Raw genomic sequence first — 12,301 nt, 5'->3', positions numbered from 1 at the left:
GCTTTGTAATGGAAAATGTCTGAAGGTAGCTGACATAGTTTCAGGTCCTCAGAACCTTAGTACAAAAGGTGTAAGAAAAGCAGAATGGAAGAACAGGACCTGGGGATGAGGAGTATCTGGGACTAGCAGATGCGCACACTTAAACTAACTGGGAAGTAGAAAGATGATTGCTGTGTCTGTAATGTTAGTTAAGCCTGGAAAAGTAAACGACCCTCAAAGACCATCACGTTTTTGTATGTGTGCGGGAAACTTTCTGGAAAATGATGTAATATGCCCAAGGATGGCCTGTAGAGCAATACGGGATATCCCCCGTGTCTCCCGGCACCGCAATAAAGGATACCTGCTTGTCAGCTTGAAACTGTGGGTAAGTTTGTTCCTGGAGTTTTCTCCGAATCACTGGGAGAAGGCTTTGCACCCTTCTGCCTGTGGGGAAGGAGCTGGGGTTTTGGGAGCAGCATGGAGTCCCCCAAGCAATCCATACCAATGCCATACACTTTAATGTAGTATTTATTGACAAGGTGGAGGCTGAGGCAGTGGGTAAGGGGAGGCTGGGGAAGGAAAGGGGCTGCTCTGGCTCTGCTGCCAGCACCAGGACAGTGCTTTGAGGCTGTTGCTCTCTGCCGTCTTGCTCACAGGAGCAGCTGGGTGGGGGTGCCTGGTCCCGGCAGGACGTGTCCCCCATCACTGGGAGCTGTAGCCTGCCCAGCGTCGTCCCCTGAGCAGCGCAGTGTCCGTGTGCCCCCGGCTCGGCCCCTTCCCGGGGAGGCTGGGCACGGCAGAACCCTGCTGCTCGGACTGCGAGCCTTGCCCCACGGTGCCTGCTCGATGGCGAAGCGCAGCCGCCCGCCCCGTTCCCGGGAAGGCGGCACATCCGCTGCCACGTCCGGTTCGTGCAGCTGTCAGCGGCGCTCAGCCGAGGGGCAGCCCCGTCCCCGGCGGTGCCGCCGTCAGACGGTGACCTCGGTCTTGCTGTTGGTGGCCAGGTGTCGCGGTGCCTGCCCGTACAGCGGGGTGGCGGCGCCCAGGGGCAGGCCGGGCCGGCGGGGGGCGCGGGGGGCGGCCCCTTCCCAGCCCCCCGGGAAGGCCGGGCCCCCCGGCAGCTTGGCCTTGGGCAGCGGGCAGCCCTCGGGCAGCACGGGCGCCTCGGCGTGCGGGAAGGACAGAGTGCAGGAGGGGGCAGGCTCCGGGGCCCCCAGCCGCAGGTAGAAGTCCTCGGGGGCGCTCTCTGTGGGAATAGGGCGTGGAATGGGAGGGATCCCGTGGGATGATTGGGTGGGGAGTGGGGGATCTTGGACACAGACTGGCTGGGAAGCGCTATAGAGAAGGGGGGATCCTGAGCTCTGATTGGGTGGGCAGTGCTGCAGGTGTGTGTGGGATCCTGGGTGCTGACTGGCTGGAGAGTGCCGTGGGTCTATGCGGGATCCTGAACGCTGGTTGTCTGAAGGAAGAAGTTGATCCTAAGGGGTCCAGAGCTCTAGCTGTGTAGGGAGTGCAGTAGATCATAGGAGATCCTGAGCCTTGATTGGCTGAGGAGTGCAGTGGGTCCATGTGGGATCCTGGGCTCTGATTGGCTGGGAAGTGCAGTGGATCCATGGAGGATCCTGGGCTCTGAGGATCTGGGCTGGGGAGTGCAGTGGGTCCCTGGGGGATCCTGGGCTCTGATTGGCTGGGCAGCACAGCAGGCCTGGGGGGCAGCGGGGGGCAGCAAAGCCTCTGCCATGAGCAGTTGCCCAGGAGCCCTGGGGTGCGTGTCCTGCCCATGCCCCTCTGTGAGTCTCCCACCCCTTCCCACCCGTCTGTGGGGTCCATGGGGTGTATCCCCTCACGCATGAAGCATCAGCACTCACCTCCAGCCTTGAGGGTGGTGTAGGCAGCGTAGGCAGGGGCCGACAGGCCCAGGCTGCTGGTCAGAGGCAGGCGCTTGCCATGGCCATGGGGCTGCCCCAGTGTGGGGGCAATGGCCACAGCGTTGTTCAAGGGTGGCTTGTCTGGGGGGCAGAGGCAGGCGGGGGGGCTCAGCTGAAGGCTGGGTGAATAAACGCTTTTGCCTTTATTCACCATGGGGAGCTTGTTTTTCCCCACCGTGCCAGCACCTTACCTGCACTGTTCCGGGGGGAACCATGGGCAAGACCCTCACCCAGCGAGACCTGCACACTCCCTGTGAGGCCGTCCATGTGCTCGGAGGGGCCGTGACCTGGCTGCTTCAGCAGGTCTGTCAGCGTCCTGGGGGGGGGGGGGGGGGGGGGGGGGGGGGGGGGGGGGGGGGAATGAAAGGCCGTTAGAGCAATACCCTGCTCCTCTGACCCCACCAAAGCACCCCACATCTGAGCCCCCTCTTTGGAGACAGAGCCAGGCAGCCTGGGGTTAGGAAATGGCCGTGGGAGCAAGGAGTGCACTTGGGCTCCTGGCCCAGCTTCTGCATGGGGTTTGGTGAGCTCCCCCAACAGGGGATGGGGGCTGAGCCCTCCTGGGACTGGGAGCGGCAGTGGGTGCGGATGGTGATGGAGGCACAAGGTTTGGAGCAGGCTGCAAGGTTATGACAAACCGAGTCAGAGGAACCTGAACTGACACCAGCTGGAGCAACACCTCGGGAATGCTCCCCCAGAGTGAGAGCCTGGTGGAGGTGGGAGAGGAGGTGACATTTCTGAAGTCCCTTCAGAGCAAAGAAGACCCCAAGGAAGGGATTAGAGAGGCTGCCTGTGGCTCTCTGGGGAGGAGGATGAGCCAGTGATGGCCACCAGCTCACAGACTATCCATGCGTAACAGCCTCCTTATGAGTACGAGCATTAAACATTAAGCACCATCACATAAGATAAAGCCCTATTTTGTTTAACATTCATGCACAGTGATGCTGCAGTCCCATGGCACACTGGCGGTACCGGAGCAGGACATGTCCACATGGACATGCTGCTTTTGGCAGCAAGCACGAGGGCAGGACAAGATGCTGCTGCTGGTATGAGGCTTTGCGATGAAGAGACCCACCATTCCCCCCGTGTGGCTACACAAGGGTGTCCACTCAGGGCTCATTTTGGCTCCTTAATCCCCACGCCTTGCACCTTGGTGACTCTGGCTGGCTCACAGACACACACCATGAGCTGCAGCAGGAGCTCAGCGTTAGCGAGAGGCTGGACAATAAACAGCAGATTAAACTCAATGTGCTGCATAAATGCAAATTGGAGAGGAGTGGGGAATAATCCTGACTTGGTGGATGTGACAGCTCATGGCCCCAGAGCGCATAAAAGCCCAATGAACCCAGTGCAGGGAATTGCCAGGGAAGGCAACGAGAGCAATGGGGAAAGCAATGCCTTATAGCCAGTGGTGTGGATGCTTGCAGGGCCCCAAGCATTGCTCCTGGGATGAATTCCCTCCCAGTCTGGATCCAGTCAACATCACAGGGTGACGGCAAGAGCAAAGCTACAAGGGAGCTGCCCTTTGGGTTCACCTAACAGCGTTCTTGGGGAGCTTTGGGTAATACCTCCCAACATCTCCAAATGGGCCAGCAGGGCCCTCATGGGGCAGAATAAACTGGAATGGGGGAAGAAGAGTCCCTGGCATCTGTGTATACTGGGGATGACCAGCTGGAAGGAAGCTTGGTGGAAAAGTGCCTGGAGGACACCATGCTGACTGTGAGCCAGCAACATGTCCTTGGGGCATAGAACGGTCTCCTAAGCTGCACCAGGCAAAGTGTTGCCAGCCCATCCAAGGGATGTGATCTTTCCCCTTCTCTTGGCACTGGTGAGGCCAGACCTGTAGTGCTGTGTCCATTTTGTGCTCCCCAGTACAGGAGAGACATGGGCATACTGTAGAAACTCCCACAAAGGGCTACAAAGACGATGAAGGGACTGGAGCATCTCCCCTGTGAGGAGAGGCTGGGTGAGCCTGAGCTGTTTAGCTCAAAGAGAAGGCTCCAGGGGATCTTATCAATATATGTGAACTTCTGAAGGGAGGGTGCAACAGGGACAGTGCCAGGCTGATGAGAGGGAACAGGTTCAAACTGGAACACGGGAAATGGTGTTTGAAAAGAAGACACAACCTGTTCCCTGTGGGGATGCTCAGACCCTGGACCGTGCTGCCCAGGTAGGCTGTACTGAAACCCCTCACCTCCCCAGAGCCCTCCTCAGCCACTGCTCCAGCTCTGAGCCCAGCCAGGCTCCTTTGGCCATGGGTGCTGCACCCAGAGGAGCTCTGGGCACCAGCCTGGTTGGGCTGCAAGCTGTGCCCAGGCAGGGCTGGGGGATGCAGATCCCTGTGGCTGTGGGCTGTCAATGCAGGGAGCTGCCGTCCCATCAGCTCCAGTCTTCCCTGGGGTGCTCTGGCCACTGCCTGCTCTCGCCTGTCCCCAGGGCCCAGCACTCAACCAGGCTCGTTTCACCAGGAAGTTCAATGTGATTTGACCTATTTTCTCATATTTTTTCCCCTCGGGTCTATTTATGAAGCTTGAGCAATCCTTTATCTGTGACTTCCTCTCCAGATAAATCCATCAACGCTCTTTCTCACAAGCGTGCCCTCCATGCCAGCCACCCAGGGTGTTGGGACGATAACAGTTACCAATAGCAGCACAAGCAGTTCTTAATGAGCTGTTTCACTAAGGTGAGGAGCATGCATGAGCCCTCAGCATCGGCAGCATCCTGGCTCACCCCCGACCCTCGCACCAGCAGTCAGGGCTGTCAGCAGGGCCCCTGAGGGTTGTACCCCAGTCCCTGTCCCCAGGCCCTGCAGCGCAGGGGAGATGGACCTGGAGGGTGACATTGTGCTGATGAGCTGATGTCTGTCTGTGTTTTGGGGAGTTTCATGAGCCTCTGCACAGTCCCATGGCTGGGGGCTTGGGGAAGGTCAGGCCACATCTCCCTGGGTCACTGGGTGGTTTGTGGCAGCTCCAGGGTCCAGGTGGAGGTGGGGAACACAGGGCTGATGTGGCTCTAAACCTGCACTGCTCACCTGCAACAAAACACTAATGAGCAGCACCACTGAGGCCCCCATCCATCACCATGGCCGCGGGTGCTGAGCGCATGAGGCCATGGGTGAAGGTCGCTTGCCGCCACCCAAGCTTGCCTGAGCACAGCCTCTCCTGTGTGGGCACGCAGCCCTCAGCAAGCCTGGTTGTGCCAAACCAGCCTGGCACGAGCCCGGAAACCAAGTGAAGAGGCAGATAGGGGGGCAGTGATGCTGGAGGCCATGGCAGCTCCATGAAAAGAGCTGGAATGAAGCTCTCAGTGCTCCCGGGCCATCCCCATGGGAATGCTGGTGCATGAAATGGAGGTGCGCATGTAGGAGCGTGACCCAGGGCATGGCAGAGCACACAGTGATGGAGGAGAAACATGGCAAACCATGGCTGCAGGTGGGCCAGCACCCAGCCGGACACACAGCCTCTATGCCCAGCCACAGTGCCACCTTCACCAAGGTGCCATGGTGGGGACCTTTCCTATGGCTTACAGTGCATTTGCTCAGGGCAGGCTGAGCCCATCCATGCACTCAGCTCTGTGGGACACCTGCCTGGTTGGGCTGGGACACTGCTCAGGAAGGATCCTGCTAAAGGTACCTTTGTGAAACTGGAGCTGTGGCAGAGGAACAGACCTTGGCCAAAGTGCAGGCAGTGGGAGTGAGCCCACCTGCAGGGACACAGCATCCAGTCTAGGGACAGGGATCCCAGTCTCCCTCCCTGCCAGAGCTGGGCCCCTTCCCTCATCCCAGATGGCACATAATGACTTGCCATGCTGCCTGCAAACAAACACCTCTCCACCTCCACCAGCCACTACCTTGAGCATTGACCTCAAGCATGGCCATGGACTGCAGAAATACCTGGCGTGGTCAGTTGCAGTGAGGGAAGAAACCCTGTCAGTTTTGGGACCCCAAATAGCATGGTGGACAAGGGGATTGAAAAGCCAGAACTGGGGGTTCAGCGACTGCCAGGGTACCTGCTCCACTAGGCTGGTTTGCCCCTCTCCAGCATCCCACTGCCCCCCAGAAGGCTGCTCCTCATCCAGCTCTCCCCATAGGGATGCTCACCCCAGCCATAAACTGCAATCCCCTCTCCAGGAGGTTCTGGGGGAGGTCAGGGGTGTTTGCCTGCTCTCATGCAATGTGCACAGCCAGATCCCAGTGGCCCCCAAGGACCTGGTGTCCCTGCAGATTCAGGGCCTGGAGAAAAACAGGGGCTCCTGACTCAACACGGTTGGCCAGGCTGAGCCAGTGCTGGGGATGGGTGCCAAGCCTGAGCAGAGCAGGAAGGAGAGGGGTTTGAGGAGTTGCCATAAGGCCCTGCAGGAGGAAGGCGGATGGGGAGGGGAAGACACACCAGGTAACTGCAGCTCATCAGGGTGGATCAGCAGCCACAGCCAACAGAAACCATACTGGAGGCAGCCTGAGGCATGGGGATCTTAGGAGAAGCTGGACGAGGGCTCAGGTGTCTGTCTAGGAGGAGCTAACGTGGTTTCTGCACCTGGCCGCTCACCCTGCGCTCCCACCAGGACCATGATAAACATCTGGAGGTGCAGAAATGGTTGACCTTCCTACCCAGAGTGGGAAGCCTGCAAGCAGCGGCAGCAGGAGCTGTCCTGGGGTAGCAGGCAGCACTCCCCAGGAGCTGAAAAACCCTGGTGGGAGGGAGAAAGGGATGGGAATGGAAACCAAGCCGGCCATGCAACAGGGAGCTGGCCCGAGGCCACGATGCGGTGCCCAAGGAGCAAATGAGAAGCTCCTACCTGAGGCGTAAGGAGGGAGGCTCAGTGGCACTGCCCGAGCCATGCATGGGTATGGAATGAGGCAGCTAGAAATAGCCCTGTTCTCTCACAAGCACTGAGACAGAATGTAATGCCGGGGCTGAGTGAGTGCTCACTGAGATGGAGGAGACAGCATCCCTTTCCTGATGCCAGTGCCGTGTACGCAGCCCAGGCACTGTCTCCATCAGTCCAGCATCCATCAGTCCAGCCTGGTGCCCTTCCTGGTGCCCGGGGCTCTATACCCCATGCACCGCTCACACCCTGCCATAGCTTGCCAATCGCCATGCCTGTGGAACCAGAGTGGCTGGTGGCTTTATATAGAAGGATACAGGGCACAGGAGATGAGGAAACCCTCCTGACTTCTGCAGTGATGGAGGTGCCCTTCTGGTTTTGTCCCACAAAGGCAGGCAAGGAAAACTTGCCTTCTCCTGGCCCATATCCTCAAAGGTCTGTGGCTTTGAGGAGAAAAGGCACTGATCTCCTTGAACTCATTGGGAAAGTTTGGATTAGCAAGGAAGGGGGGAGAGGGGACTATGAGGGAACAGCTCCCGAGACACAGACTTGAGGCTACGCCTGGTGAGTAGTGGCAGCAGTCCTGCCAGCAGTCCTGGTGGTGTGAAAAGGCATGGGAATGAGGAAAGGGGTCTGGGTGTCCTGGGGGTGAGCTCTCCCCACACACAGTATCCCCTTCCCAGGAACTGGGGGGAGGCCAAAAAGAGATGTGGCGGTGGGAGAGTGGAAGTGGAGTCAGGAGGCAGGGAGGCTGGCGGAGGCTGTATTGATCCTGTCAAGGTGCCAGCACTTCCTCAGGTGACACAGGGAGGAGGTGCAGGCGTGCAGCAGCACCCAGCCAGGCTCCCTGCCAATGGGGGCACAGCACTGACCCCCCAGAACTGCTGTACATGGCTCAGGAGGGACCTGTGAGCCTCATCCATGCATAGATATGACCCTCCTCCAAGCAGCGGCTCAGCCTCTGCTCCCCTGGGTGGGTGCAAGGAGTTGGGTGGGTCTGGGGATGGGGTGCAGCAGGTCCGGACCTGGGATGCAGCACCCAGTGGCTGCCAAATCCCCGGGCAGGCACGGGGGAGGAGAGGGTGTCTGTGCCAGGGCGTGCAATCAGGGTGACTCTGATTGTCCCAGTGGAACCACTTCCTCCAGCCCTGTGGTTTCGTTTTTTCATTTTAAGCTAAACTCCCTGAACAAAATGACATAAAAAATGGGTTTCTCTCCAGGCTTGCTGTCCCCACCGGGAAGACGTGAAGTAGAGCCCTGAAATGGGGTGTATCTGGAGCTAGGACTGGTGCAGGAGGGAGAAGGGAAGGTGCCCTGACAGCCAGGGGAGCTGGGCAGGAGCAGGGGGAGGCACAGGGGGTCCCCAGAACCAAAGTGTACCTGACACCCCAACCTGCCCCCACACTCAGCCCCAGCAGCAGGCTGAAAAGCCAGGGGCTGCAGCCACAGAGTGCAGTGGCCATGGGGCCATGGGGAGGGGCCAAGTGCCCACTGGAGGCTGAGCCCCAGTGGGTGCACAGCTTGTTCCCCCACAGTGTCCCACACCGGTGCACAGAGACGGGCACTTGTGCACCCCCATGGACACGCACACACATGCGTGCACAGGTGTGTACACGCACACTGAGGAGACGCAGCAGCCACGGTGGAGCTGCCTTTGCCATCTCCCCTCCCTTCTGCACTGCCAGCGAGGCTGAGCCCAAGGGGACTGCAGTCCCGAGTCACCTCACACACAGTCAAACCCAGTCTCATCTCCCCTGCACATCGGGAACCACAGCTTTGTTTTGGCGGGCAGGGGGAAGCCACGACCTATAGCTCACATCACCCACCCCACTGGTGGTGGGGATGGCTCTCCTGAGCCACGGACAGGGCTCAAGGGACAGAGCATGTCGTTTTGAGAGGGCATGGGTGTACAACCACCCTTTCTCATGAAGGCTGTCCTGTCTGGCAGCCCTCCCCACCAGGACATGTTGAAGGGCTGAAGCCAACACCTGCCCCCCCGATGTCTCAGCATGCTAAGGTGGGGGTTTTGGGGCTCACCTCACCCTCTCATCAGCTCCAAGGTGAAGCTGGGGTTAACTCCACAGAAGGGTCTGGGAACAATGCCCAGTGGGGGGGGGGGGGGGGGATCAAGTGGGGCTGGTGGGGACCGGATCCCATTACCTGGAGACGGTCATCTCCGTCTGGGGACCTTGTGCCTTCTCCAGGCCCAGCTTGGTGAAGATGCCCACCAGCACCATGATGGCCACCACGCCGCAGATGATGTAGACGATCATGTTGGTCCTATCGCGAGTGGGGTCCTCGGGGGTCTCGTCCACCCGGGTGGGTGGCTGGCCCGTGTTAACCCAGTTGGGGGTGTCATAGTTGGAGCAGCCGCTCTGGTCCAGCCGCCCGGTCTTGAACTGGCAGCAGAAGCGGTACCCGCAGGTCCCGCAGCAGTACTGGTAGATGCCGGCGTTGCAGTTGAACGGCGGGTCCCACTGCCCCATCACGTCGTAGTAGCCGCGGCAGCGGTCCCCACCCGGTGGTGCCGCCCCGGTGGGCGCCGGGGCCGTGGTCTCCGCCGCCGGTACCTGGCTGCCGTTCCCGCTCTCACCTGGCGCCCCGGTGCTGCTCTCGCCGCTCCACACCCGGCCGGGCTCCAGCAGCACCAGGCAGCAGATACCCACGACGTAGCTCGGCTCCATCCGCCCGCGGCTCCGCGGGGCCATTCGGGCGAAGGGCGCGTTAGAGCCGCTCGCCCGGGACCGGCCGCATCGTCGCCGAAGAGCCCCCGTAAAGGAGAAACGGGATGGATGGGAGGTGGGGGGTGATAGGGGGAAGGCAAAAAAAGGGGGACGAAAAGAGAAAGGAGGGGGAGAAGTGCAAGGGGACGTACCCCGTCCCCAGAGCGGCCGAGGGGCAGAGGATCAGAGCAGGAGGCGAGGCGGGCGGAGGGGCAGAGCCGCCGCTTCCCGCCGGCCGGGGAGGGGGTGCGGCGGCGGGCGGCGGGAGCGGGCGGGCGGGCAGGGGGCCGGAGGCCGCCCCATCCCCGCGCCTCTGCCCGCGCCTCCCGGCACCGCGCTCCGCGGAGGACAGGGGGGAAAGGGAAAAGCAGCGAAAGCTCCCGGGGCGGGAGGAGCAGCGGGAGGAGGAGGAGGGAGGCGGGAGCAGGGAGGGAGGGAGCCGGCGCGGCCAGGAGAGGGGGGCTCGGCTCCTCCGCCGCCCGAGAGCCTCCCGAGGAAACCGGAGAAGGTCCTTTACAGAGTCCTCTGCCAGCCCGCCCGCAGCCACCGCGCGGCACGGAGCCCGCCCTCCCCGTCGGGCACGCGTGGCACCGGCCCCTGAGCACCCCCCCCGCTCCTCTGTGAGACCCCCCCGATCCCGAGCGGGAGCTGCGCAGCAGCAGAGTGGCACTTTGGGGTGCTGTGGGGGCCCTTCAGCAGCCCCACAGCGGGGGGACAAGCGGGCAAGGGAGACAGCAGCAGACCCAGCCTCGTGTGAGCATCCCCAAAGGGGAGCTGTGCACAGCGGGGCTGCAGGATGGGTGAAGGGGGGAGGGGTGCTGGGACACCTCCAGAAATGCATTCTCCCCACAGCCACGATGATTTTAGCCACGGGAGAGCCCCTTGCTCGGATGTCAAAGTCCGGAGGTGTCTGGGTGATGTTCACCCACTGCTCTGTCCTCCAGCTGGTGTCACTCATACCAATGGTAGTAATCCTCACCACCAGGTCCTCTCCCCAGAAAGGTGTCATTTACTGGGCTGTAGTGGCAAGAACAGGGGGCAGGAAATTGAGGTGCCATTGAGCCCCTTGCCCGCCACTGGCATGTTGTGCAGCGTGGGACAAGGGTGGCTAGGGCAGCAGGCAGTGATACATGGGATCTATGGGTGCATTCTCGTCCTCTCTTGAGGGTCCTGCATCCTACTGCAGGGAAGGGCAGCAAATCCGGCACCACCACTCTCTCCTTTGGCAAATACTGCCTCATCCTGCCTTGCCCTGTCGGTACTCTAACCTGGGGGATGGGGCTGCCTCTGAGCTGTGCAGTGCTGGCATCCAGATACCAGCACACAGGCATGCAGTGGTGCAAAAAGACATTGTAATGATAGAGACGGGATTAAACTGGACCTGCTAGAGCTAGTCCAGAGGAGGGCCATGAAAATGCTCAAAGGGCTGGAGCATCTCTCCAATGGAGACAGGCTGAGAGAGTTGGGCTTGTTCAGCCTAGAGAAGAGAAAGCTCCAGGGAGACCTTAGAGCAGCTTCTAGTGCCCAAAGGGGGCCTACAAGAAACCTGGAGAGGGACTTTTGATGAGGGCCTGTAGTGACAGGACAAGGGGAAGTGGATTTAAACTGACAGAGGGGGCTTTAAATTAGATATTGGGAAGAAATTCTTCCCTGTGAGGGTGCTGAGGCGCTGGCACAGGTTGCCCCAAGAAGCTGTGGTTGCCCCATCCCTGGCAGTGTTCAAGGCCAGGCTGGACAGGGCTTGAAGCAACCTGGTCTGGTGGAAGGTGTCCCTGCCTGTGGCAGGGGGTTGGAACTGAGTGAGCTTTAAGGTCCCATCCAACTAAAACCATTCTGTAATTCTATGACTCTACAAAACAGGTCGGGAGGCTCAGCTCATTCCTTTGGGCCAGCGCTGAAGCTCTGTGGACCAGCCTGTGCTCAGAACAATCCCTTACCTGCCCCTCCACAGCCAGCAGGCTAAGGGTGTCACATGGCCACGGAGATCCTGCAGAGACTACTGCCCTGCCCCGGAGCTTGGTCAGCCTCCTGTGGGCATGTGGGGCTAGAGCTGGCTGTTGCAAGCTGCTGGGGTGCAAGAGCACTGTGCCATGTGTCACACAGGGGAATAGAACACACTGTCTTCATCCTCCCTGAGCATCAAGGTGATGCGGTGTTCTGGGTGGGAACTTTGCACAAACAGCAGGGTGGAACGCTGCCATTTTTTACTGTGGGAGGGATTTAGGGGATGAAATATCCTCTCCCAAGTCACCAAGCCTGGCTCTGCAGGCCCCCAGCCACTTCCCATCTGGACGCTGGAGAAAGCCAGAGACTGTTGAAAACATGGATAAAGAGAGCAGCTGGAGCCCGGGATACATCTGATTGCCCCCCTCAGTGCCACAACCTAATAGAGATCCATTAGGCAAGGTAGCTTGTAGCCTCCAGAGCTTTCTGAAAGAAATAAAAAGCCAGCGAGGTAGAAGAAAACTGCACATCTTCGAAAGCCAACTTTCCTCCATTCTCGGAGGCACTCTCTGATGAAAGGCCCCATTGCAGGAAGTGGCAGACATGGGGGCCGTTAGCACTAATAACCAACAGTGGCATCGGCCTTGAGAAAAGCTGCACAAGCAAAGTTTGCTGCTGCCCAGGTGATGCCAGCAGTCATTTCCCAGGCACTGGGCGATTGCTCCCGACATGCGTGTGAGCAAAGCTGCCGCAGGGGCCTGGAGGGTTTAACAGGCTGTTAGCAAGCAGAGCGAAAAACTGGCCAAAATCAGGGAGTTTGCTGGAAAACAGTTGCCTGGCGTGACTTGGGAGAACAGGAATGGGTTTAAAGGGGAGAGGATGTTCACTGAGTGTGAAGCAGAC

General features: G+C 59.8%; 1 protein-coding gene across 1 annotated transcript; it reads right to left on the bottom strand.

Annotated features, from left to right (window-relative positions):
- Positions 1–489: 489 nt before the first annotated feature.
- Positions 490–9,689, bottom strand: SHISA8 (shisa family member 8). The gene is made up of 4 exons (XM_034063416.1): positions 8,892–9,689; positions 2,099–2,223; positions 1,848–1,988; positions 490–1,225 (listed from the first exon to the last, which is right to left on the bottom strand). Exons 1-4 carry the CDS (start codon positions 9,437–9,439, stop codon positions 948–950), a joined length of 1,092 nt encoding a protein of 363 aa, XP_033919307.1. The 5' UTR covers positions 9,440–9,689; the 3' UTR covers positions 490–947.
- Positions 9,690–12,301: the final 2,612 nt, after the last annotated feature.

This window comes from Melopsittacus undulatus, chromosome 5, assembly GCF_012275295.1.
Source record: "Melopsittacus undulatus isolate bMelUnd1 chromosome 5, bMelUnd1.mat.Z, whole genome shotgun sequence".
Classification (NCBI taxonomy): Eukaryota; Metazoa; Chordata; class Aves; order Psittaciformes; family Psittaculidae; genus Melopsittacus; species Melopsittacus undulatus.
This window is presented reverse-complemented; position numbering and strand designations above follow the sequence as displayed.

Excerpts from the sequence above, each read along its gene's own strand:
- SHISA8 (XM_034063416.1), bottom strand. The coding sequence starts at position 9,439 with ATGGCCCCGCGGAGCCGCGGGCGGATGGAGCCGAGCTACGTCGTGGGT. Across the intron at positions 2,224-8,891 it reads ACGGAGATGACCGTCTCCAG|GACGCTGACAGACCTGCTGA; the intron begins GTAATGGGATCC and ends CCCCCCCCCCAG. Across the intron at positions 1,989-2,098 it reads TTCCCCCCGGAACAGTGCAG|ACAAGCCACCCTTGAACAAC; the intron begins GTAAGGTGCTGG and ends TCTGCCCCCCAG.